The following is a 27585-nucleotide window of genomic DNA, read 5'->3' as shown; positions in this document are numbered from 1 at the left end:
TCTCTCATTTTATGTTTCACAGAAGAAAGTAAGATGAAAAAATGACACATTACATTTTTGGGTGAACTATCCCTTTAGTGGGATGTTACTGATCCAGAGACACCACCACCCAAATACATGATTTTTTTTGTGTTTCTTGCAAATCCTCAAACATTCATACACATTTTCCTGATCCCCATATGTTTTTTTGTCTGGCACACAAACAGTTCACTTCTAATAATGAGGGAACATGGCATGACGTTCAGGCTAGATTTTATCAAAGACTGCTGAAGCAGATTTGATAGCGTTAGTCTCAAAGAAAGGAGCAGTCTTGCCATCATAGTGTGAGGCCAAGATAATCTTCATCTAATCTGGCTTTCTGAACTAAGAGGATTTGACAGCCTTGAGGCAATATTCTGAGAACTAAACCCCTACGGTACAAAAAAACGCAGATTTGCAGAGTTTATTATTACACAACATGAAACTGGATTATGTCACAACATTTTTTTCCCAAAAGCGAAGTCACGAAAACTTGTTTTTGTGTCCTGCAGAACACCCTGAACGCTTATCCCTGTGGCTCGGACCACACCCCGAGCCCAATGGCTAGCCGGGAGCCAGTTGAAGCCGAAGCCGTATTGGACAGCCCATCCGCCCGTCTCACTGCTGTCGCCGTTAGTGTAAAGCAGGGGCACACTATTGTTTTCTTGGGTGACTCCAAAGGCAATTTGCATAAGGTATGTGACATGAAAATGTGCTCTTTGACTGGTAATTTATAAAACAATATGTTCATGATCTATAGTATGCCTTTTAAACCACTAGGGAAATATTAGTTCACTTAATATGGTAATATCATCTGTGTGCTTAAGCAGGAAAGAGATTTTGCCTTCTGGGCGAATGTGTCATAGCCAAGATATTGCTGAAACAGCATACCTAAAGCTTTGTTGCGTTTCCTCAGTCGGACTGCTGAGCAGCCTTCACCACAAACCACTTTACAATAACAATGTGTTTGCAGGGAGAGCGATTGCTCAAAGACCGTTGATCATTTTGTCTTATTTTTTAACTCATTGTGACAATGCTTGTAAACTCAAAGGGCTCGTGAGCTGAAATTTAAACACAGACCAAGTTATGTCTAGTCCTTGCACTGACTGTATTTGCATGGCACAATGGTCAAAGGTTAAACCATAGTGTTTGGTTAATTCTAGACAACATTACATGACCCAAACCTCTCTATGATAGTCAAACACTGTTCTCTGCTATTTAGACACATTTTGGCAAATCAGTGTCATTGTTCACAAGCATGTGTGACATTTTTGCAGTGGAAGGCAAGTGACGCATTTAGACAACAACGTTTTTGAATAGCCGTCATCACTATGTGCATCAGGTTTTAAAGGTTGGCCATCAAAGTGCCCTTATTATGCTTTTCATGTAATTGTGTAATATGGCTGTTTATGAAAAGGTCTGCAAAGTATTAAAGATCATAGTGCATGATAAGTAAAACTATCGGTTCTTAAAAGAAAGAATCCAAAGCGAGTCATCAGTTTTTCCAGTCTCACTTCTGTAACATATCTAGGTTTGTAACAATTTTGCATAATGCCAGCCTATCTTCATTGGTCTTCAACATCTAGTTAGACCCTCAAACACTTAAGTTGTGGCTTAGGCCTGAAAGAGTTTGGTTTTTCTTGTCCACATGTCATTTCTACACTGCAAATCCACTTCGCATAAACTTCCAAAGAATGAGTATTCATGCTGCAATGTATATTATAAATAATGTGTTTTTTGACCTTGGATACATGTAAATCTATTGCAAAAGACCTGGAAACAAAATTAGGAACATTTAAAATAACATATAGTGGCACTTTAAATATGACTATGACCTGCTGAATCATCAGTCGTTTGACCCAGACATCCATCTCGAGTTTTATACATGGAGGCAAAAATCTCAGCTGTATTTTCTCTCACAAACATGCATTCACATCTCCTCTAACTCTACATACACACAACTAGTCTTGCATAATACAATAATGTTGCAATGCACGATTCCTCCTGCAGTAGACCGTGCCGGACAGCTTGTCAATGCTAATCCAGTTAAAACACAAACCTGAATGGGCGGAGTGCGTGAGCAGCTCAGGGTATAAGGTGTCTGAGACTCTTAAGCAGGATACCTGCTCTTCTGATGGGATTCTCACTATTCTAATCCGGTTTGCTGAAATCGACCCCAGTTGTGATAGAATTCAAGAGGCATTAGGCACCTCGCTCAGATCCTTGTACGTCCTTTTCCTTTAATGAGACGTAGAAGTGCTCTGGCGCTAACCCTTTTCAGCAGACACTTTCAGCACTTTTAGTTAGACCTGTCCGCATTCAGCTCTCCTCGTCTCTCTAAGGTGTCCTGTTGCAATTGATGCAGTTTCATAAGCCTGAATATGCAATTAAACCTTGAGGAAGTTCTCAGGAGCCGTTGTCAGGTTACTTATTGAAAATCACTTTTTTTGTGGTGTGTTCAATGTGCTTTTTATCTCATGAAAGGTGTTTCTGGGTAACTCGGGAGAGGTGAAGAAGTACTCCACCCTTCTCATCCAACCTGGTCTGGCCATCAACAGTGACTTACTGCTGGATTCCACCCATAGACACGTTTACGTCATGACCAGCCATGCTGTGAGTTCAACATCATGACATTTGTACACTTCTGCTCAAAAGTTAGATTTAAAAAAAATTAAAAGTATGTGATGTTCATCAAGGCTGTATTCATTGGATCAGTAAAATACAAACAAAACTGTAATATTGTAAAATATTATTGTAGTTTACATTATATTTCAAATAAATGCTGTTTTTTTTTTTTTAATTTCTGTTCATCAAATAATCCTGAAAATAAGTATCCCACTTTTCACAAAAATATTAATCAGCAAAAACTTTTTCCATGTAATGTAATAATATAATGGATCACCAATAATAACTGATCATCAAATCGTCATATCAGAATGATTTCTGAAGGATCTGGAGGAATGATGCTGAAAATTCAGCTTTATCATCACAGGAATAAATTAGATATAAAAAACTGTTGAGACTATATTAAAGGGTTAGTTCACCCAAAAAGGCAATTTCTGTCATTAAAGACTCACCCTAATGCCGTTCCACACCCGTAAGACCTCCGTTCATCTTCAGAACACAGTTTAAGATATTTTATATTTAGTCAGACAGCTTATGATTCGGATCAATGATTCGGATTGCGTGCTAAAATGCCAAACTGCTAAAATCTCGTGACATTGGCGATCCGAATCATTGATCGATTCACTGATTCATTACCGTTTGAATCTTTATTTGAGGATTGAAAACAAACGCGGAAGAGAAGACAATGCTGAATAAAGTCGTAGTTTTTGTTCTTTTTGGACCAAAATGTATTTTCGATGCTTCAAGAGATTCTAATTAACTAACTGATGTCACATACGGACTACTGTGATGATGTTTTTATTCCCTTTCTGGACATGGACAGTATAGTGTGCATACACTTGCATACGCTGTCGGACTAAATATAAAATATCTTAAACTGTGTTCCGAAGATGAACGGAGGTGTGGAACAACATTAGGGTGAGTCATTAATGACATCAATTACATTTTTGGGTGAACTAACCCTTTCAACTATAAACTAGATTACTAATATTGTAATAATATTTTACAATATTGCTGTTTTTACTGAATTTTTTATAAAATGATTGCAGCCTTGGTGAACATAAGAAATGTCTTGAAAATAATTATAATGTCACTGTTAGGTAGAAACCTCATATCTCCAAAAAGCTAAGTTAAATAGCTTAAATAATCAAACTCCATGTTGTCAACGTTGATATTGTGGCTTTAAATATGGTGAAGCACTTGAATGTGTCAATGTAGTATTAACATTTTACCAAAAATCAAGCTCAAATTAAGATTTTCACCAACGAATGTCTTTAGAACGGCCACATCTGAGGCAGTAAGTGCATTGCATTTCTATAATTTTTCCCTGATTTTTAAAAATGTTTAAATATTTATTGTTTGTTGTGTGTTCAAAGTGATGTTACAATTCTACTCTGTGCGTTCACTTGGCGGCTACTATGAGACGGCTGTTGTACACTGCAGTAGCGAGATGGATATTAGGCATGATAAAACATGGTACTACTCGCGCTCGTGGAAAATCAAGAAAACCAGATTCAAACAATAAAACTAACTGTGTTGAGCTATATAAAAATGATTTGTTTTCTGTCGATGAATGTATCCAAACAGTTACTCACCTGTCTAATAAAACACATCATATATTAAAGTGTTTTTGGAGTCATTGATAGACATTGCAGGTCCGTGTCCTGTTTATTTCTCTAGATTTAAAAATTCTTGGAAACCTTTGGGATAATGTAAGGACACAAGTCAACAAAATATATAACAGTGTTTTTTTGATATTTTAATACAAAAATCGTACATATCTTACATAATGTGGGTCATGACTCACTCTCACACACATAAATGCCTGGAGTGAAAACTCTGGGTCACCATCACTGTGTGATGAGTGAAAAAGTGATTTCTCCTGTTGTGCCGTGTGGTCAGGTGGAGAAAAGGCCAGTGGCAGAGTGTGACAAGCACACTGATTGCACTTCCTGTCTGGCAGTGAAAGACCCTTACTGCGGTTGGTGTGTTCTTGACGGCCGGTGAGTTTCATCTTGTAATATCTGCTTTGAACTAGGCTTTTTTCAGTTCATTGTAGGAGTATTTCTTTCTATCTGTCAGTTATCTTACCCTATCTCTTTTTTTTCTGCAGGTGTGGGATGCGTTCAGACTGTAGGCTGGGCTCCGTTGAAGGTCATTGGCTGTGGAGTTTTGATGAGCAGCAGCAGTGTTTGAGAGTGGAGTCTCTGGGCCAATATAACGCCAGCCTTGGAGAACAGAAACTGGTATAAAATCATTCAATAAGATATTATGATGAAGTGAGAAATTCAAAGCACCAATTCAATCAAAATCAGCCCCTTTCGACCAATTCCATTGGCTGTCTGGAAATCCTACAATGTCAAATAATGTCTTTTATGCACTCCCATTCGAACGTTTGGGGTTGAAAGACTTTTAAGGGTTCATACAAGGTGCTTAAAGTGCTTGAAGTACTGTACATGAATTTGACTTTTTGAAATTTAAGTCCTGAAAAACCCTTAAAAAAACAGCCATATTTATGAAAAGGTACTTCAAAAGTGCATGAATTATTGAAAGAAAATGTATATGGTAAAAAAAAAACATAAATACAATCTTTTCATGCAAAACTTACACTATAGACTAACGATATAGAGCCATTTCACATGCCTATAAGCGTGATATTGCGTATATATTTCCAAGTACATGGCAGCCTTCATTCTTAAGGTCAATCATATGTTTGTGGGAAAAAACAGTTTGAATGAGGAACATCTTTGTCATAGTATCCATAGTATCTGTCATATTTTTAAATTGTGAAATCAAGTGCAGCACATGCAAAGTGTGCAAGGACTGTGGCAACTTTATGTATGGGAACATTAACACAGCATAGAAGAGGAAATAGAAAGAGGACATGATTCTTATTCTTATGATTCTTATTAAAAGATGTAAAGACAGAAGAAAACAAAGGATTTATTTGTGAAATATAAAGCATTTCAATGTAACTAATTACAAAGTAAAACACTAATATTGTGGTTATTATAACTTAAAATAACTGTTTTCTATTCTAATATATTTTAAAATGTAATGTATTCCTGTGATAGCAAAACTGACTTTTCAGTCTTCAGTGTCTTATGATCCTTTAGAAATCATTCTAATATGCTGATTTGATGCTCAAGAAACATTTATGATAACATAATGAGAAACGCTACCTAATATTTGTGCGCAAATCGTGATAATTTTTTCAGGAATCTTTGATGAATATAAATAATTTTAAAAAAGCACATTTATTTGAAATATAAATATTTGGTAACGTTATAAATGCATGTACTCTCACTTTTAATCAATATACTGCATCCTTGATGAATGAAAATATACTTCTTATAAAAACACCCCAAAATTTGAACAATAGTTTATATGACATAATATACTCAAAGCTGCAAATGATTTAATTGAATATGTTTCTTTCATATGTTAGCAAGCTAATGGGATAATCAACACAAAAATATAAATTCCGTCATCATCTTGTGTTTATATTTTTGATATATTTGATTACATGCACATGGTTTTGCCTCACTGTATTTGATTTTGAGACTATAACCATGACTAATGTTTCTTTTTTTAGATCGCTGTGGATGTCCCGGGTTTGCCCAGCCTGTCAGAGGGTGACATGTACTCATGTTTCTTTGAAGACGCTGAAACAGCTGCTTCAGTCTTGGGCTCCACAGTCACCTGTGCCACTCCTGAGGCCCACAGACTTCCACCTGTACAACAGGCACAGGGTAAGACAACCCACATGCAAATGATGTTTGGCTTCCTTGAGTCATTCCCTATGAAATCTGTCCTTATTGGTTTACCTGTTTGGGGGAAATCTTTGTCTTTCTCTGATTGATTTTTAAGCACCAATCAGTTTCAGTGTCACATTTTCTCACAGTTAAGAGTGACTTACCTACTGTTCAAATGTTTGTGGTCAACAAGATATATATTTTTAAGAAATAAATACATTCATTCATTCAGCAAAGACTTATTAAACTGATTGAAAGTGACAATAAAGACATTCATAACATGATCATATTATGTTAAGATTTCAATTTCAAATAAATGCTGTTCTTTTCAACTTTCTATTCATGAATACATCCTGGAAAAACGTATTATGGGTTCCAAAAATATTTTAAGGAGCGCAACGGTTTTTAACATTGATAATTATAATAAATGTTTCTTGAGCATCAAATCAGCACATTAGAATGATTTCTGAAAGATCACGTGACCCCGATGACTGGAGTAATGATGCTGAAAATTCAGTTTTGACATCGCAGGAATAAATCACATTTTACAATATATTACAATAAAAAACAGTTATTTTAAATTGTAAATATATTTTACAATATTACTGTTTCTATACATTTTTGTTCAAATAAATGCCAACTTGGTGAGCATTAGTTATTTCTTTTAAAATCTTACCGACTCCAAACTTTTGAACAGTAGTGTACATTACACTTTGTCTGGCTTTCACCAGACCAAGCTCAATTTAAAACTGAACACTGGTCTGGGGAGTCTGCTCAGTATTTTCTACTGCACAAGAGGCCTGATAAACGAACATAATTCAAATGACTCTGTGCGCAATTGGACAGTCCTTCAACCAATCAGACCACAAGAGGCGGGATCAACAGGCAAAGAGTCTATCGCTTCTCTATCCGTCATCATGTTAAACCCGCCAATAGTGCGCCAGGTGGATAAGCCAGTCTGTGATTGGTTCCCGCAAAAGTGTAACAGAAGCAGCAGAAATGAATGTACAGGTTTCCAGACTGAGTTGACGGGTGAAATCAAATCTCCGGCAGATCAGGCTGGGTTTACCCAGACTACATTACACTAAGATCCCACTTGAATTCTGTAATGGTGACTTTCTGGTTTTTGGTCTGGACTTCTTCTGTTGGTTTGTGGAAGAATTCCACTGAAATGTTGTTGATACTAAATGAATGGTGAAATAAGCTGTGGGTGGTGTCTTGAACTTAAAGTCAGCAGGAAACGAAAGTTGCGATAATCTTTTCTTTCTTATTTTGACATAAATCAGCAAAAATGTCTTCTTGAACAAGAAAAAAAAATAGGGCGAGGCTTGATTCTGATGACTGGATGGTTGTGGTTTGCTATTGGTGGTCAATCTCATGTGAGTGACAGGTTGTCCCGCCCTTGCGTCGGTGAACGCGTCATCAGAGAAGAGATCTCACTGCTGGAAGTTATTTTGATTAAAGATTATGAGGGCATGTGAATAAAAAAATAAAATTAAAATAAAAAACATTTAAAAATCCTCTTCAACAGATTCTGTGTCCGTCACACTGTCCCTGCGCTTCCGGACCGTCACCGTAGCGGCTGCAGACTTCACCTTCTACGACTGCTCTGTGGTGCAGCAGCTCTCTGGCAGCATGCCGTAAGTCCCATGATCGCTCCTGTGCTTTAATTCCACACGAGTAAAGCAATCACACAAACACAGTACATTATTTTTATTATTAAAGTCAAAAAATTACATTTCTCTCATCGTTTACTTACATTCATGTCCTTCCAAACATGTACTTTTTTTGTCTAGTAAAAGTCAGTGGGGTATGGAAGTTTGTTTCCGGCACCAGATATAAATAAATAAATATAAAAATTGTGACTGAGAGTTATAATTGAAGGATATAAACTCAATTCTGAGAAAATAGTTCAACAGTGCCTACCCACTTTTTCTGCTAAGGTGGTTCTGGAAGTATTTTTTCCATTCATTTTTCTCATAGGGATCAATGTTTTTGAAAATCAGACAAAAATATAAAGGTACAAGATGGTGTATTAGCAGCTTTACTTTATAATCCCATGAAGCTTTGCAAAGGGCATAATTAATTGAAAATTTCAGCTTTATTTCTCAGAATGTTGTATCTCACAATTTGGACTTTATAATTCGCAGTTCTGGAAATAGTCAGTAAATAAACGTTCCGTGGTGGAAACAAGCTTCCATAGTGGAGTTCAATGTTGTTTTGGACTGAAAAAAATGAAAAACATTGGAGAGAAAAAAACATTGGAAACATGATTTTAAATATATTTTACTGTACTTTAGTGTGCAAAATTTTACTACAGTATAAATGCATTTAAAACAAAATGTAACCGTTTAGTGTCATTCCATCATCATCATCATCATCTAAGAGCAATATTAAAACATCTTTTGGTAAGCAACTGTCATGGGTTGAAGAATGTCCCAGAGGCGTGAGAGGGGCAGGGCAGCTGTCTGTCTCTCCGGACCTCGGTAACACATCCCTGATGATTTAACAGCTGTTTCCCACATTCCACCATTCCACAGCCCTGCCATATCCTCTGCCCTCACCATCCTCCCTTACCCATACACCCCTGTAGACAGCCGCTGATGGGACGGCTCTCCCTGATGCTGTTTTGATTTGCGATGTGGGAAAGCTGTGAACTCAGCTCTATGTTGTTTGATGAGTTGAGGGGAGTCATGTGTAATTCTAGAGCTCAGCTATTTTGGATGCAGGGCAGCTTTACTGTCTTCATCCTGATGCTCAGAGGGGCGCAAATGGGTTTAATTTATGCTGTCACTTCTAACTTTTGGCCCATTATGTTCTGTCGTCTTGTGTTTTTAGGTGTAGTGGTTGTGTGAACAGCCGTTGGAAATGTAACTGGTGCATCCACCAGCATGTGTGCACTCACCGGTCCACGTGTGACCGCGGTGCGATCATCTACAACCAGAATGTAAGTTTTTGTTAATATGGGAAGTCATATCAGTGAGTTTGATATGCTGTGTGTAATTATATTACAGTCCAAAACTCTAAGACCAACAATGCAAAATAATGGTCAAAATGTTTTGGTTTTTTTTAGCGTGTGTGTTTATGTCTTATATCTACACTACCAATTAAAGGTTTGGGGTTGGTACTTTAAAAGTATTAATTTTTAAGAAGTCTCGTGCTCTTCAAGGCTGCATTTATTATTATTATTATTTTATCAAAATACAGTGAAATCAGTAATATTGTGAAATATTATTACAATTTAAATGAAATGCTTTCCATTTTAATAAAATGTAAGATGAAATTTATTTCTGTAATGCAAAGCTGAATTTTCAGCATCATTACTCCAATCTTCAGAGACACATGATTCTTCAGAAATCATTCTAATATGATGATTTGATGCAAAATGATCAATGCTGATAGCTATTGCTCAATATAAAGATTAAAAGAACAGCATTTATTTGAAATACAAATCTTTTGTAACATAATGAATGTCACTTTTGATTAATGTAATGCATTCTGCTCAATATAAGTATCAATTTCTTTGTCTTTTTTTAAAATCTTACTGACCCCAAACTTTTGAACTGTAGTGTTCTGTTGTTTTAAAAATAAAATAAAAGTCAGCCTAACAATGTGTATCAAAAGTTTAGATGAAAAAAAAAAAACCCTTTCAGAATCAGTATTAGATTTGCCCCATTTTGTTACAAAATTACACAATTGACTAGTGCATAAATGACGAGTGCAAAATATTAAAATTTCATTCTTAGTCATTAATTTTCTTTTGTTAAAACGTGTATTTCTAGATTTACTTGAAGTTTTAAATTGGCTATTTGCAGAATGGTCTCAGAGTTCCGGACCCTACTGTATGTGTTTTCAGTTCCTTTTGCTTGTATATGTAACACTTGCCTGTGTGTTTTATGATTTTTGATTAGTTTAATCCTTGTTTATTGTTTCGAGTTTATTTCAGTTGCCATTTTTTTAATTTGTCCCCTCATTCTCTCTGTTGTCCTGTGTTCGTCTAAAGTTCACGCTCCCCACATCTGCTCCTCAAACAATAAAAGACTTTGACACGTACACGTACACCACCTCGACACCCACGACAACAGCCCTCTCGACCGCTGAGGTTGCCGTCACAAGTGAAGCTATTGTCATGACTACCCCTTCAGTGACCCCTCCCACTACTCCAGAGCCCACTGCCGCCCCCACCACACCTCTGGAAACCACAACCCCACTCAGTGATGCACCCACCACCCCCAACCACGTCACTACAACCACCATGCGCCCATCCAGAGCCACTACAGAATCAACTGATACGTTCGCAGAGGCCACAACCCTCTCGCAAAATGGCTCTTGGGTGGAGGAGCGCGTTCAGGTAGGTTTGCTGTCGACACCGACCCCGCAATCATACGAAGAACTCGTGGGACATTCATCCCGTGAAGAGGCCGCTGAAGTGACGCTGCCCACATTGAGAGCTGGGGAAGTGGTGACAATGGGGCCGCCGAGTGAGGCGCTGCCCTCATCTTCCTCTGAAGTGGTCACCCTCTCGCAGGCGGAGATGGATATAGATGCACTTATAGACACGGGCGCACCTGTGTCGTCAGCCAGCGCCCCCTCTGGCGACGGCGAGGCAGGGCCTGATTCATCCGACTTCCCCCTCGCTCCAGACATGGACTACCAGTCCGACTCGGATGACCTTTTCCTCCTGGTGAGTGTGGTTCCCCAGGCGGACTCTGCTCGCATGTTACTCTGCAGAAGCCGGAGGTTGAACATACCTAAAGCGTGAATTATATGCGTGAATGAAGGGATGTATAATTAAATAGATGAAGCAGCTCTGCCCTATTACTAATTTAACCATAATTATATATTAAAAGGCATTTAATGTCTCAACATTAAAGGAATGTTCTGGGTTTATGATGATGTTGATTTGCACAGAAATTCCTTTTGACTCATCCGCAGCTTGTAAAAACGGGCAAAAATCTGGTTTAGAGAGAAACCAGAGAGTTTCAATCAGAGCATTACTAAAAGAGAGTTAGTAATGCTCTTACAGTTTGAATGGATAGTTCACCCAAAACATTAATATTTTATGATCATTTACCCTCCTTACATTCCAAACCTGTTTGACTTGTGTTCTTCTTTTGACCATAGAAAAATATATTTGTCCATACAATGAAAGACAATGGCCCATTGACTTTCATTGATTGGAATAAAATATTTTCTATGTTTCACAGAAGTAGGTAAGTCAAACAAGTTTGGAACAAGATGGGGGATAGTAATTGATCGTAGAATGTTCCTTATTTGGGTGAACTGTCTTTTCAAATTGATATCAATTTTTAATGGAATCTTAAACCTTTTGAAGACAAACCTACTGTGAGCTACTGATTAAAAAATGTTTTATGGTGAAGTAAATTCTACAGAAAAATAAATGTAGTTTCTACATGAAAAAGTTAGTTCAGGCAACAACAAAAAAAAGTATATTCTGCATCAGTACTAATTCAAGCTTGTAGAAATTAAATTGTAATTATCAATGTTATACAATTAGGTAAAACTATTCAACTTTTCTGATACTGGTGTTCCCATCATGCAATGGGGCTTGAATAATTAATAAGGTCGATTTTATTGTTAACCCCCTCTGTTTTCAAGCTGTATTTACACTGTTTTATCATTGCTTTTGTTGTTAGGTTCAGTAACTTGCAATTTTGTGACAACTGGAGATAATTTTTTACTCAAAATGGCGCATTCATTCTCAAAACCCATTCATTGGATGTTATTGGCATTGTGTATTGTGTATCGAGTATTGAGGTCTCTGTGTTCAGGTGCCACATTACTTCTGTTATATAGATATGTTGTTTACTTATTATTCTATTGTTTGAGTAAAAAGTATTTCAAAGGAAACTTCAACTAAGTAGAAATTACTCAACCTTTTACTGGTGAAATTAAAATTACTATTTTCTTTGTTAATTTGACTTAACTTAGTTTAGAAGAGTTTACTTAGCTTAATAGTGCAACTTACTTTAAAAATATGCATGAGAAAGGAAAATTAAGTACATTTCACAGTTTTTTGATGTAAGATTTTGTTGAAGCCGTCAGGCCATATTATTTCAGCCTATTTTTTTAATCCATTCAACAGCGAAACTTCTGGTTAAAAAAAAAAAACTACATTATCATGATTCTGCAGAGAGATCTCCACCAAACAGGGAATGGAAGCAAGCAAATCGTGTCATAAGATCACTTTAGTGCCAATCCATTCCCATGAAGCACTGCAAATTACTCAGTTTTCCTCTACTATCAAACTACTTAAATATTTTTATGCATATTGAACACATTTAAGTAACTGGTTAATCCATAATTTTGATTATATAGTTCGCAATGCTTCATGGGATTGTAGTTCTTTTCACCATTAAACGACGTTAAGAACACCTTAACTTTTTTTGTTTGTTTTGCACCTTTGACTTTTTGTCCAATTTTCCAATACCTTTTTGTGTCAGATCAAACTTTGTAATATGAATCACCTTATAATTATATAACACATGCTTATAATTCTTTGACAAAGAGTTGAATGAATAGTTGAATGAACCCAGAACATTTCTTTAATTTGGGTTTGTTGGCTGTTCCCCGTTTTTTTGTCCATTTAGTTTTTTGTCTAACACACTCACTTTTGTTGTGCTGTCATTCTGTGCTGCTAAACATAGCAGAAGCGAATACATTCTGTGTCTGCTCCTTTAAAAGCAGCCGTGTGTTTAATGAAGTGTATTGTCCATCTGTCTGCGATCAGGAAGAAGAGAGTTTACTGATGAACAGGGGTTCTCACGCCTGTCCGTGTGTGGAGAGCATCCAGGGCAGCTCTCTTCTACCTGTCAATGTTGAGAGGAAGATCACTCTGCTGGGACGCAACTTGCACCTCTATCAGGTGATGCAAGGTCTTGAGGCTTGTTGGAGCTTGATAGGCTAGCACAGTCAGACTTTGACTATGATCATAATGTCTGGTCATGCTCACTAAACTGCAGGAGACTGTCTGACTAATGTAAAACAACCAACTGCCATTTCTTTAGGATATTTAGGGGCGAGTCAATTTGAAACTTGCCTACCAAGGCTGTCTTTATTTGATATTAAAAACAGTAAAAAACTGAAATATTGTGAAACATTATTACAACACTGTAAATTGGTTTAACTTATAAAAAAGTAAGTAACCTGGTTGCCTTAAAATGTTGAGTTTATTGAAATTAAAAAATTGAGTTGATACAATGAAGCAAACGATTTGGATTGTTTCACTGCGTCATCACAAATAAAACACACGATTACCCAATATGCTTACAAAATCTTTTAATAATATTTGAATAAAGGTTGTTGATTCTCAAAAATGTTCATTGTATTAAATATTTTTTTTTAATTTCATTGAACTCAAAATTTTGAGGCACCAGGTAAACTTATTTTTAAAATATTTTTTACAGTGATTTTAAAATAGACATTTTCTATGTTAAAATATTCTTAAATGTAATTTATTTCTGTGATCAAAGCTGAATTTTCAGTATCATTACTCTAGTCTTCAGTGTCACATGATCCTTCAGAATCATTCTGATAAGATGATTTGATGCTCAGGAAACAAACATTATTTTTGTGATTCTTTGATGAATAGAAAGTTTTCTGATCTCATTATTTTTCTGATTTAAGAAATATTTGAAAATATTTAGGCCATAAAAAAGAATATGTCTGTGCTTTTTTTTTAAGGATAAAGATCTTGAGTACCAGTGTGTGTTGGTGATTGAGGGTCGTTCAGTGGTGGTGGATGCTTTTGTGGAAGTGGACGACACTCAGCCATCTCTCTTCTTCATTACCTGCCAGCTACACCAGGTCTGCGAGCACAACCCAAATGCGGCTTTATTATGTAAAGTAGTCATCGATAACTGTGTTGCATGCCTGTAAAGCTTTGCTATGGTATTAAAAATTGTGATTGCGTTTTGGTTTCAAAGTACGCTTACTCGGCTGCCGTGGAGGAATACAGCAGCATGATCTCAGTCAGGAGGAGGAACTCCTTCCAGATGGATTACCCAAAGGACCTGCATGGTACGTTACCCATTGTTTGTGTAGGCCGGCTGTTTTGAATGTTTTGTTCTCTGTTTGGACACGTACACACTGTAAAGTTTCAGCAGTGACAACTGCATGTAAATACAGAAGTGAGACCCCTAAATTATTGTGTGAGTACGGAATACAACTCACTGCCAAAACTATGATGATTGACACTGTAGTAACCATTGCAACATCCTGGCATCTCATGAGTTTGGTATCCGCTAGAGATGTGGAATATAATAATTTTTACGATTTTGAACGATTCTGCAACAATGTGCAACAACTTTTTAATTTATTTTTTTAAAGAATTTTAATTCAATTAAATAGGCTTATAATACATATTAATGTACAGTTTTATTGCAAAAACATAAATTACTACTACTTATTAAGCCTAATAAACTAGATATGAGATATATCTGATGTTCACAGATAATGTAAAAGAAAAAGAATATATATATATATATATATATATATATATATATATATATATATATATATATATATATATATATATATATATATATATATATATATGTGCATGAATAAGCTGTCTATCACTAGCAAAGCTAGTCATGTCTAGTCATGATAAATCATGTTAACATGTTGATTCATGCAAGAATAATGTTATTCCTGTTAACCAAATGCTAAAACTTGTTAGCAATATGTTAACTCTTTCTAGCAACATGTTGATTCTTAGCAGTGTGTTAACAATGTGTTAAATCATGCAAAATGGTAAAACATGTTATAAAATGTGTATAAAAAATGCTAACAATGGTCAAAAATTCAAGCTAACTTCATATTAAAGGCCCACTGAAGTGCCTTGAAACGCGCCGCATTATTCAATGTGTTGACGTAATTTCCCCTGAAACGGCTTCAGCTGTTAGCAGCTCCTCCCCTTTTTTGAAACAGCCAATAGCGTTTTGTTAATATACAGTTTGACTAGAGCGCAAGAGCGGACCTTTCTCTGTTTGGTAAAGCCAGTTTCCTCTAACACTGTTTACCATCATAATCTCCTCCATATCGCTTTGAAATGCAGCATTCTGTGCAGAATTCAAATGGGTCCGATATGTTTGTTGTCTGTGCGGACTCGTGCATATGATCCGCACTGAGCTCTTGTGTCTGTAGTCTAAATTTAGACCAGAGCCGCTGGTGTGTGTGCGCTGCGCCGGTGTGTGAAACTAACGTGAAAACAGACTTCATTCGCCTCAAATGAAAGCATATTTACACTGAATCGTTTCCTATCACATATATAGTGTGCTATGTGCCTATGTAGAAATTAGTAAATGTGTGTTAACAATGGACCGATTTCAGCCGCAGCTTCAGCAGTGTAGGGGGCGGGCTTTAGATTCTAGAGCGCATTCTGATTGGACAGAATATTTGACGAGAAAGTGAAGTCTGCGATGATGTCACCAAAATCTGAGATTCGTTTTAACGGAAGTGAGAGACTGTAAATTTTGAATGCTTATATCTCCTAAATGCAAATTTTGTCATAGTTTTGGAACATACCAGCTTATTCATAACTTGAAGGCTAACACAGTCATACTAAAAGCTAAAAAACTTAAATTTTGATTTCAGTGGACCTTTAAATCAAGTTAGCAACACATGCAAAATCAAGCCAGCAAACATGCTAACAGCGTGTTAAATCATGCTAACATCATTGTTAAAACATGTTAGCAAAACATACTAATTCATGCAAGCAATGTGTTAGCAACATGTTAATCGTGCTAGCAATGTAGAAGATTTTTATTATTGAATTTAATGTAAAATAAGCTGTATATAAGACACTATTAGATATTGGCTGTTTGCTGAGGTTGTGTTTGCCCTGTTTTAAGTTCTTGGGGACCTTGACAACGTGCTTGAAAATGACATGTAGAAGATGCATGATGGACAGAAAAAGATCTGGGAATGTTGTGACATATGAGCCAGGAAACCAACTGGAAAACTAGCTGAAGGTTACCATTTTGGGAAAGCAGCTGGGTATATATGCTAGGTAAACCAAAGAACTGGAGTTGTCTCCTGCAGGGGAAACTCGGCTTTGTTAAATTGAATAAAGTCTTTCTGAAATCAAATGATCTTTGGGAAATGATTTTTGGAAGAAGAAAATTTCCAACAGCAACATGTTAAATCATGTTGACGTGTCAATCATGCCAGTAGCATGTTAAAACATGATAACAGCGTGTTAAATCATGCTAGCATCATATTAAAACATGTTAACAAAACATGCAAATGCTTGCTAGCAATGTGCTAGCAACATGCTAATCATGCTAGAAACATGTTAAATCATGTTAGCAATGTATTAAATCATGCTACCATGATGATAACAACTTGTTAAAAGATGTTAGTGATGCATTAATTCAGTCTAGCAAACTGCCAATCATGCTAGAAAGGACAGCCAAATTGAACTGCAGTGTGTTCAAGGCCATTGTTTTACGTGTGTTTTTGTCTTTGCAGTGCGGCTTTATAACTGCTCCGTGGGCCGATCCGACTGCAGTCGCTGTCACACGGCCGATCAGCAGTACGGGTGTGTGTGGTGCGAGGACTCTCGCTCCAGCTGCGTCTACAAGAGCTCCTGCACCGGCCGCGTCCAGCAGACCTGCCCTGCGCCTCACATACACACGGTGAGAACATGCGGCTTTCCTTCTGCTCGCTGTGAGCCATTCACATTGTACTTAGTCAGTGGTAGTTCCTAGCCTGACGTGGTCATACTCAATTCTAGTCAGAATATGAGTCTGCTACTGTTCCATTGGGCTGTGATTATGGGGCATGTTTCAACCGAACCAGGACACCTCGATTGGATAGACCTACAACCAATCAGAGCAACAGAGCGGCGCATAACATTAGTTGTCAAATGGCAACAGAACTCAACTGCGCTGTGTTGCCAAGTCCGGATTTTTTTCGCGGGTCGTTTTCCATGTCTGCGGGTTGAAGCGACTATTATGTGATATATAGACGCATGAATGCCAATTTGAGCAGGCAACCTTGCCAAAATAACTCACATTTTACCCCCCAAATGCCATTTTTTCCCCGGAGAACCCCCCGAGAAGCTATTGTTTAGGGCTAGTAGTTGGCGGGTTTTGTTGTAAAAACTTGGCAACCCTGTCTGCACGCGCTGGAATAAACGATCTTTGCCAGTGTTGTAAAAAAAAATATTGAATGATACACAGAGTGCATACCCAACATGATCATCATTTCAGAGAGAAATAGTGAAGGTGAATGCAGATGCAAACAAGCTCTCCGTTTAGGATTCGAACAAATATAATCCAAGCCCCTTTGGTGACGTGCACGATTACGTTACTGTTGATCATCTGTCCGTCATCATCTAAAGCCTGCCTTGATGATTTCATTGGTCCGAACAGTTTCTGTTCTGGGATAATTACTCCTCTATAGATCGAGTCCAGACCGAACCGCCCAACCTAAAAATGTTGTGGGTGGGGCTAAGTTCGGCTGGCATCCAGGCTAGATAGTTCCCCCAATTTTTTATTCTGTTACCATTTACTCACACTCATTCTGTATTTCTTTAACTCTATTTGTGTGTGTGAACTGTCCCTTTAAGAAACTGAAATAAAATTGCCAGGCTAAATGGCATTGTAAGGTTTTTTTGTGTGTGTTTTTTTCTTCTTAACCATCTGAAATATACATTATCATCCTTGAAGGAGTGACCCTTGTCCTTTAAATGTAGATGTGGTATGGTTTCTCACCCTGAGGGGCCGGCCTTTCCGTGCTGACCCCTGTGTTTGTACAGTAATTGTTTTGTCTACTGAATTTACAAATCAGGGCAAAACAGATCACAATGAGGTCGCATTTGTCAGCCACATACGTCATGGACGAGGCTGCTTCATTTCAGTAAACTGAACGCTACATTCCAAAGTCATTAAGAAATCACAACAATTTATGCTTCACTAGAAATAAGTCAATTGTATAATGGTTACTGTTCTGAAATAAGACATCCTTTATGACCGTCATGCGACCTCCGGAGGATGTATCCTTTGAAACGAGACAGCGAATATTTCACCTGACATAATGAACTAGATGACATTTGCGTGCAGTGACTTAGGCTATTTACTGAAGAAAATGTGATGTGAGTAATGTTGCTAGGATGTTGTGGCTGGTTACATGGCATTACAATAAGGTTGCTAATACTGTTAGGTAGCTAGGGTTCTGTAGGTGATTTCTAGGTATTTAATTCAGTTAAATATTCCTATTGAAATACATTCATATTTTTTTATTTAGCAAGGATGCATTACATTGATCAAAATGGACAGTAAAGACATTTATGATTCTATTTCTATTGCCATGGGAGGATGGTATATCAGCTTCCACAAAAGTGAAGTTTTCATTATTGATAAGATTCAAGGCCTGTTGCATTAGCCTGGTTTCAATTTATACCCAGGTAAGTCTGAGATTAGTTCGAGCAAAGGTGGATTTGATTTTAGTGGTGTTCATCAGGATGATAACTTACTGTGCGGCTAACCTGTTCCAGAGCAGGATTTATTCAGGGGTGCGTTTCCCGAAACCATCATTGGCATATGGTAGCGAGTTCCGTCGTTATCAGCATAGTCTGTTTCTAGAAAACCAGTTCCAACAAACATCATCGTAAAATTGTGCGGTTGGAACGACAGCTCTCGAGCTGTGGTTAGAAGCAGAGTTTCGTCATTGTTTGCATGACGTATCCTTATCTTGAGCAAAAGAAGCAAGCTGACATCCAGTACAATCTATATCTATTATTTAGAATATATACAAATGTTGTTTATGTCTTTTAGTTTGTCAGGAGTGAAAAAAAACGCCTTTTTTTTGAAGAGTGCAAGTGTGCGTACGTGCTCCCTATGATTGATAGGGAAATATTGGATATAAAGCGAAAAATGCCATGTCCATATTTTATAGCCACAAAAAAAAATCTAGCATTAATTTGATCTCAAACAGATTCATTAAAATAATTTATTACTCCACCACCCACGACATTATTACATGACTTTCATACACTGCTTTCTTCTCGTTTTTATAGTTATTTTCAGGCCATTTCAGTGGCTTTATTTTAATAAAACATTTCCAGAGCGCATTATTGTAACACGAGCACATCCATGTAATGAGCAAGCATGAATCTTTCCGCTCGTAGGCGGGTTTACTTCACTCTCTCGCTTCGATATTACATGTATGCGCTAAAACTTTGTCCCGTGAACTCGGAAATCTCTACTTGCTCTTTCTCTAGAATTGTCTTCTCTCATGTATTTGAAGGGTTAGTTCACCCAAAAATGAAAATTCTCTCATTAATTACTTTCCATGAGCACTTAATCTTACATAAAAAAAAACCTCTTTCCTCCTCTATTTCTCCTTTCTTCTTCCCTTTTCTGATTTTTGCTACTCTGAGCGGTATACAAATCTTGGTATTTGGGGCACTTTCTGTGTTTCGTTGCCTCTTCTTGACGGATCGCTTCCTGTTCTCCTGAGTTGTAAGTGGCTTTGGATAAAAGCGTCTGCTAAATGCGTAAATGTAAATGTAAATGTACCATAATGTCGTTCGACACCCGTAAATCTTCAGAACACAAATGAAGATATTTTTGGCTCAGAAAGGCCTTCATTGACACCAATGTCATTTCCTCTCTCAAGACCCATAAAAGGCACTAAAGACGTCGTTACAAAGCCCATCTCACTACAGTGATTCTACAATTTTTTTATGAAGTGACGAGAATAGTTTTTGTGCGCAAAAAAACGAAATAACGACTTATATAGTGATGGGCCGATTTCAAAACAAAGATTCAAACGGTTCTGAATCAGCGTAATGATTCATGATTTGGATCGCGTGTCAAACTGCTGAAATCACGTGACATTGGCAAATCCTGAATCGAGATGGACTTTGTAACAACATCTTTAGTGCCTTTTATGGGTCTTGAGAGAGGAAATGACATTGGTGTCAATGAAGGCCTTTCTGAGCCATCAGATTTCAACAAAAATATCTTCATTTGTGTTCCGAAGATGAACGGAGGTCTTACGGGTGTCGAACGACATTAGGGTAAGCAATTAATGACAGAATTTTCATTTTTTGGTGAACTAACCCTTAAATGTTGCCATAAGCTTTAAACCACCTGACTTGACCAGACTGACTGATGAAATAACACGTTGCGTCCCAATTGGTCTACTTATACTATGCCCTAAAAGTTTGTACTCTTTAAGCAAAATAGTAGCTTTGGGATGTAGTACGTACCGTCTCGTCTTTATAAATTTCCACATTGTTATTGCAAATGAAATTTAAAATGGATAACATTAAATAAATATTTTTTATATCGTCCATCGCTAGAGCATCTCTTGAGGTCAGAGGAGTGAGGTTTACTCGCACAGCAACTACTACTAGCTGGCCTCCGTTACATATAATAATAATAATAATAATAGATTTTATTTATAATGCACTTTTCATTCCGAAGAATCTCAAAGTGCAACAAAGGGGGGGGGGGGGGGGGGAATAACAAAAAAAAAAAAAATGAATTACAAGTAAAAATATAGAATACTACAAACAATCAACCAACACAGAAAACAGAACAGAAACAGAGCTGATGGTGAACAGAAACAGAGCTGATGGTGAACAGAAACAGAGCTGATGGTGAACAGAAACAGAGCTGATGGTGAACAGAAAACAGCTGATGGTGGAAGTCTCTGTTAGCTCCGCAGCACACTGTGGTCCACTCCATGTTTCAGATTTCTCCCAGCGGCAGTGTCCCGATGACATCGCTGAGGCACGACAGCTGAAGACCAGATGATGGGTCTTCTTCATGATGATTCAAACGATGGGGATCGCTGCAGCACCATGCAGGAGGCAGAACATTCCTCCGGGCACTTCTGTGGACACACCGGGGCCGGCGCAGATGTCGCTCCACGGTCGCAATGCAGGACGGAACAGCGGCGCAGCCGAGAAGCAGAACATCCCAACATCATGCCGGACACCGACGACGAGAGCCCGGATGACGCTAGCCCGGTGCAAACTTCAGCCACCATGCAGCTTAAGCCCAAGGGAGACCACCAGTGAGCACCCGCGGCGAGAAACATAAAATGTCCTCCAAACCAGAAACCAACCGCAGCAATTCAAATGTAAACATTAGAGAAGCGGTTGAAAACGGCGAAACGACGAACAACGACTTCTCAGTGGCTGCCAGCAATCAGCAACAGTCCCAATTGTAGCTCTGACTGTTAGACTAGTCACAAACATAAGGCAATAAAATAAAATGTAAATCTAATAGTACATTAACATGATTTGTTGTGGGTGGAGAAGCGGCGAACAGACGACGCCAGCGTCCTCTCCCCCACGTTCAATATGTCATATGACATATGTCTGGGATAAACTTATTCTAATCTCACATTCTATTTAGGATGGATAGTATGGACATTGGGACCTTTGAAATTGTAAAGAAGTTACGTATTCACCTTTGTTTCATGAGATAGGCCTAGCATTTTCAGCATTTTCAAGCTGACACCTCGGGTACATGTAATTCAGAGTTAAACACAAACTCTGGATTAAACCCGAGTTGAGAGAGAAGGCTTGTGAGCCCACAGAGCCTTATTAAAACCAAGTTGGTTGTGTAGGGTTTTGTCAACTCTAATCCTATTCTAAAACCCAACTAGCTTCATGCAACAGGCCTCTGAAATGTTTCTTGAGCATCAAATCAGTATATTAGACTGACTTCTGAAGGGTCATGTGACACTGAAAATCTGACTTTATAACTCACAATTCTGACTTTATAACTGGCAATTCTAACTTCTTTTCTCAGAATTGTGAGATATAGGCTCGCAATTGCATGTTATAAAGTCAGAATTACATGATAAAAAATCATATCAGAGTTGCACATTTATATCTCACAATTCTGTCTTTATCTAGCAATTGTGTGTTATAAACGAAGTCAGAATAGCGTGATATAAGAACGAATTGTGAGATGAAGGGTCCCAATTAACTTTTTAATTTTTTTATTCTGTGGAAACAAGCTTCCATACATATATAGCTTTTTTCAAAATCGTAACTTTTTCCAAACTTTTAGTTCGTCTCGATTCCTTCATGCAATTTTCACCCGCTTTATCATTCGGTAGCTTCATGACTAATTTCTGTTTAATCGCAGATTGAGCCTCTTTCTGGTCCAGTGGAGGGCGGCACAGTGGTGACGGTGTCTGGCTCTAATCTGGGTCAGAGAGCTGAAGACATCCAGCAGTCTGTCACTGTAGCGGGAGTCCCCTGCACCGTCATCCCAGACAGATACGAGGTGTCCTCCAGGTAAATCCAGCAGCATCGTGTCATACCATATGAACATAGTGCTCCTGATCTTGAGCGAGGCCATGCTGTAATACTAGCATTCATTAATGACATTGTATTAATGGCTTCAGGCATTTCAGTTCCACAGTGTGGTGATGAGTATTGACTCAGTGCACTGAATAATGGGAGGTCTCTTTTGTGTCTGTTAGAATTGTTTGTGAGACCACAGCGAGCGCAGGGGAACAGAGCGGGCATGTCTCGGTGCAGGTTAAAGGCGGAGGAATCGGGCAGTCTGCCCAGCGCTTCCGTTACCAGGTAACCATTAATCCATCATGCCACAAGAGGGATAAAGTTGGTTTAGCAAGAAGGAATGATATGCAAGGAATTCATTCAGTGTTTATTAAAGGCAGGGAGGTATTTGACTGCAAAAAGGCATTTTCTTAAAAAGCGTCTCTGTCTTGTCCTCCTTAAAGGCACAATATGTAAGATTTTTGGATTCAAATATCCAAAAAACACTAGAAGAATTTTATATATTTTGTTGACTTGTGTACTTGCATTATCTCAAATGTTTCCAAGTATGTTTAAATCCAGAGATTTTAACAAGGGCGCGGACCGTGTCCATGCGTTGCCTATCAATGACATCATACCCACGTTACCCTCGATTTCTGGTTTTATTTTGTAGAAACCATGGAAATATCAAAGACGCTTTAATATATGATGTGTTTTATTAGACAGGAGAGCAACTGTATGGATACATTCAGACATAAAACGAATCATTGTTGTAATGCTCAAAACAGTTAGTCTTATTGTTTGAATCTGGTTTTCTTGATTTAATGCGAATACCATGTTTACCATGACTAGTATCCACCTAGCTTATATATGTTCATGTTTATTTTTCAGTAGTGGATTAAAAAAGGAAATTGAATTAGATTTATACTTAAAAACAAGGGAAAAAAGCACTGATGTATACGGTAGCAAACAAAATATAATAAATCACCTATTGATTTCATCATTACACCTGTAGGTGGCGACAAGTAAAATGTATTTGTGAATCGTTCATTCATGAGATTTGTTCAAAAATACTGATTCATCCCATCCAGTAATGAAACAAGTGATATCTTTGAGTCATTGAGTCATTGAATCATTGAATCGACTTTATAAATATTTTTTAATAAACTGCAGGAATTAATGTGCATTTTGTCTGAACCTCTAGTAAATTACGTTATTTTGTTTAAACAAAAAATTGTGACTCTCAATATATCCAGAATCATGCAGCTCTTCTAAATATGTCTTATTTGAAGGATTTTTAGATATTTTGTAGTGGAAAGACCAAAGTATAATGTATATTTGAGGCACTTTAATAGGATGAGATCATTGTTATGGCACCGGTCCGCATGTATAAGGCAGTGTTTTCTGACATGTGTGCGTGTTCTGTTTTTCTAAACTCAAGGACCCAGTGTTATTGGGAGTGTCTCCTCTGAAAGGCCCAATGTCAGGCGGCACATCACTCACCATCACGGGACAAAACCTTCTGACGGGCCGTTCCAGTGAGATCAGCATCCTGATTGGTGGAGTCCCATGTCACATGTAAGTGACTGTGTAGACAGACCATCGTCCTCTACAGCAATCCAGTCAGACAGAAATCATCAGGAAATCTCATTATATCATCTCGACCACACACAAACACACACACACACACACACACACACACACACACACACACACGTTTGTTTTTGTGACATATTGGGACACTCCATAGGCGTAATGGTTTTTATACCGTACAAACCGTATTTTCTATCCCCCTTACACTGCCCCTGCCCCTAAACCTACCCATCACAGGAAACATTCTGCATTTTTACTTTATCAACAAAAATCATCCTGTATGATTTATAAGCATTTTTTTAAAAGTGGGGATGTGGCCAATGTCCTCATATTTCACCCTCTCCTTGTAATACCTATGTCATACCCATGTCATATTACACACATTTGTGTCCTCATATGTCACAAAAACATGCCCACACACAAACACACACACACACACAATGATCATGGGATAATCGATCATCCTTCTGTTAAAGATGATGCTTGATGTGGTCTGGTGGTAGATCCAAACAATGAGTTATGTTAAATATATTATATTAAATATATCAATTCATAAATCTAATATTCTCCCTGAATTTCACAGGGGTGTGTGTGTGTGTGTGTGTGTGTGTGTGTGTGTGTGTGTGTGTGTGTGTGTGTGTGTGTGTGTGTGTGTGTGTGTGTGTGTGTGTGTGTGTGTGTGTGAGAGAGAGAGAGAGAGTTATTTTATTCCTGTTCATACCTGGTGACAATACATTAGATTGATGAGAGTTTTAATACAGTCCGTGTCTCAACAGATCTCCTGAGCAGTACAACAACGAGCATTTTGAATGCGTGACTGGAGGGAGTAACAGAACCGGGGAGAGTGGCGTTAAAGTGCGGTTTGGTAGAGCTCAGCGCCATCTACAGGAAGTGCTGTATCGTTACACCCCAGACCCCAATGTGACCCATGCTGCTCCCTCCAAAAGCTTCCTCAGGTAAGGAGCATGATATTTTTCTTATGGAATTCAATAAAGCAACTGTACCTTGTTTTAAGGATTTTAACTTTAATTGTATTATTTAATTTAATTATACATCCATTTTCCAAATGGCTTGTTCTACACCCTTATAAATAAAGGTTCCAAAGGGGTGTTTATGCAGCGATGAAATCATGGAAGGACCATTTTTAGTTCCTTAAAGGACTTTTCAGTGAGCAGCTCTTAAAAGAACCATATTTTTCTTAGTGTGAAGATCATATTAATATTCCAAATCCAAAGAACCTTTTGTCCACTATACAGAACATTTTGTACAAAAGATGGTTAAAGGTTCTTTAAGGAATCATAAATGCTAATAAATGTTATTTTTAAGAGTGTATGACGAGAGCTGGAGTCTAATTTCCTTTTAATAAAAACATCTTAAAAGCTTCATATGTAAGGAATGTGATATATTTACAATTTTAGAGTAATTTTGCTTTTTAATGATTAAAAAATATGTTTTTCTTTACTTTTTATGTTTATTAAGTCAAATAAGAAATGAAGACTTGATAAGAAGGACAGATTTATGTAATTTATGTAATTTACGTAAATGTAAGCTATCATATGTGATATAGTCAAATCTGTCAAATGTCAAAACATTTCTATACATTGGGGTGTTCTCAAATTTAAATTGCTTTAACTTGTGTTATGCAGTCCTTTTGTCCCCCCAAAAGTTCAAGAAAAATATGGTTTCTCATATTAAAAACCCTTTATTGTAATTTACAGAAGGGTTGTAGATACAGCAGATATTATGGTTATTTTAGACATGTGCACCAATTAATAAATGAATGTTATTTTTTCCTTGATTCCGTGTTCAGTTTTTTGGAAATAAAAACTGTGTTATTATTATTAGTCGTCAGCAGCATACATAATACCCAACTCATTAATCATCTGTGTTTGTGTAAGCGGGGGCCGTAACATTCGAGTGTCTGGCCAGCATCTGGACGTGGTTCAGGAGCCACGTATCCGTGTGACCCTGACCCCTCTGGAGCCACACTCTCAGAAGAAGAGGAGGAAGAAGAAGAGGAGGAGCGCGTATCACAGTCTTCTTAGGAGAGAACGGCGGATCGTCCCAGAGCCGAACTGTCCTGAAGATAGTCTCTGTGTCGTCAAACAGGTAGAGTTCACACAAGTGAGTCTGCGCTTGTGCCTTCTATCATCAAACTGGCCAGTATTCACGTGTCAGTTATTAAAGCACAGTTTCTGCCTTTCTTCATGTCCTGTTCTTGATCAGGTGGAGGAGCGGTGCACAGTCAACAGCTCAACTCTGATCCTGTGTCCCACTCCGGAGGTGGGGCCCGAGGCCCTGCATGCTGCCGTCAGTGTGCATTTCCTCCTGGATAACCTCCACTTTGAGTTTGAGGCGGTCAGCGGCAGCCCCTTCAGTTATGAGCCCAATCCTGTCCTTCACACCCTCAATCAACACGACCCCAGCAAGCCCTTCCGCCACAAACCTGGCAGCATCATCTCTGTGGAGGTCAGTCTGTGTATTAATGCATAGCAGATTATTATTTAGAAAACATACTCTAACAAGTATTCAAAGCTATATTATATTATAGGTCAGAACTATATTATATTATATTATATTATATTATATTATATTATATTATATTATAACGTTACGTTATGTTACGTTACGTTATATTATTACACGGCTATGTGAATACCTGATTCTGATTGGTCAATCGCGCATTCCAGCGGTATGTTATTTCCAGATAACAACCGCTCATACGGGTACGACTTATCTTGACCTGATAAGTATTTAACAGTTGTGGCTGTTAAATACTTAAACAGCCATGGCTACAATGGAAGACTTCAAGGCGTGGTTCCTTTATAAAGTTTTAAATATGGATATTTTTCTTACACAAACGCATCGATTCGAATCAGAAGGCTCCATTAACCCATCAGAGTCGTGTGGAGCACGTTATTTGGCAGACAGCTGCATTTTTTATGGACTTGGCTACAACTACTGCTTGGAATAACGTTAGCCTGGACTTTTTAAAAATAACTCCGATTGTATTTGTCTGAAAGAAGAATGTCATATACACCTATAATGACTTGAGGGTGAGTAAATCATAGGCTTGGTTTCATTGTTGGGTGAACTAACCCTTTCAGCATTCATTTTCAACATTTAGCAGCAATAGATAAAGGCTTAAAGCAGTTTGGAACTGTTTTTCTTTGCGGAAGTGCTAATAAATTATTTAATCTCAAGACAATATTTTGTGTCTAATTTATTTGAGACTAGTAGCCATGTAATAAGCGGGATATTGTACACCCAGCCGGTTGTTATTGCAGAATAAACCCCTTCAGAGTAATGCAAGAC

The 27585-nt window shown here is 37.8% G+C and overlaps 1 protein-coding gene across 4 annotated transcripts in view; it reads left to right on the top strand.

The window, feature by feature from the left end:
* Positions 1-27585, top strand: part of plxnb1a (plexin b1a) — a 102483-nt gene that overhangs the window by 59920 nt on the left and 14978 nt on the right. For 2 of the 4 annotated variants that reach the window (XM_067446622.1, XM_067446621.1), the window contains 18 exons: positions 531-713; positions 2503-2631; positions 4546-4646; positions 4757-4889; positions 6239-6395; positions 7930-8038; positions 9237-9345; positions 10402-11082; positions 13150-13284; positions 14103-14225; positions 14345-14438; positions 16893-17059; positions 22538-22689; positions 22878-22983; positions 24119-24255; positions 25047-25226; positions 26169-26394; positions 26497-26739. In XM_067446622.1, coding sequence (XP_067302723.1) covers positions 531-713; positions 2503-2631; positions 4546-4646; positions 4757-4889; positions 6239-6395; positions 7930-8038; positions 9237-9345; positions 10402-11082; positions 13150-13284; positions 14103-14225; positions 14345-14438; positions 16893-17059; positions 22538-22689; positions 22878-22983; positions 24119-24255; positions 25047-25226; positions 26169-26394; positions 26497-26739 — 3165 coding nt within the window. The remainder of the gene's footprint in view (positions 1-530; positions 714-2502; positions 2632-4545; positions 4647-4756; positions 4890-6238; positions 6396-7929; positions 8039-9236; positions 9346-10401; positions 11083-13149; positions 13285-14102; positions 14226-14344; positions 14439-16892; positions 17060-22537; positions 22690-22877; positions 22984-24118; positions 24256-25046; positions 25227-26168; positions 26395-26496; positions 26740-27585) is intronic. The other 2 variants (XM_067446623.1, XM_067446624.1) reach the window with 2 other exon arrangements.

The sequence above is a fragment of the Pseudorasbora parva genome, chromosome 6 (assembly GCF_024679245.1).
Source record: "Pseudorasbora parva isolate DD20220531a chromosome 6, ASM2467924v1, whole genome shotgun sequence".
NCBI classification, from domain to species: Eukaryota; Metazoa; Chordata; class Actinopteri; order Cypriniformes; family Gobionidae; genus Pseudorasbora; species Pseudorasbora parva.
This window is presented reverse-complemented; position numbering and strand designations above follow the sequence as displayed.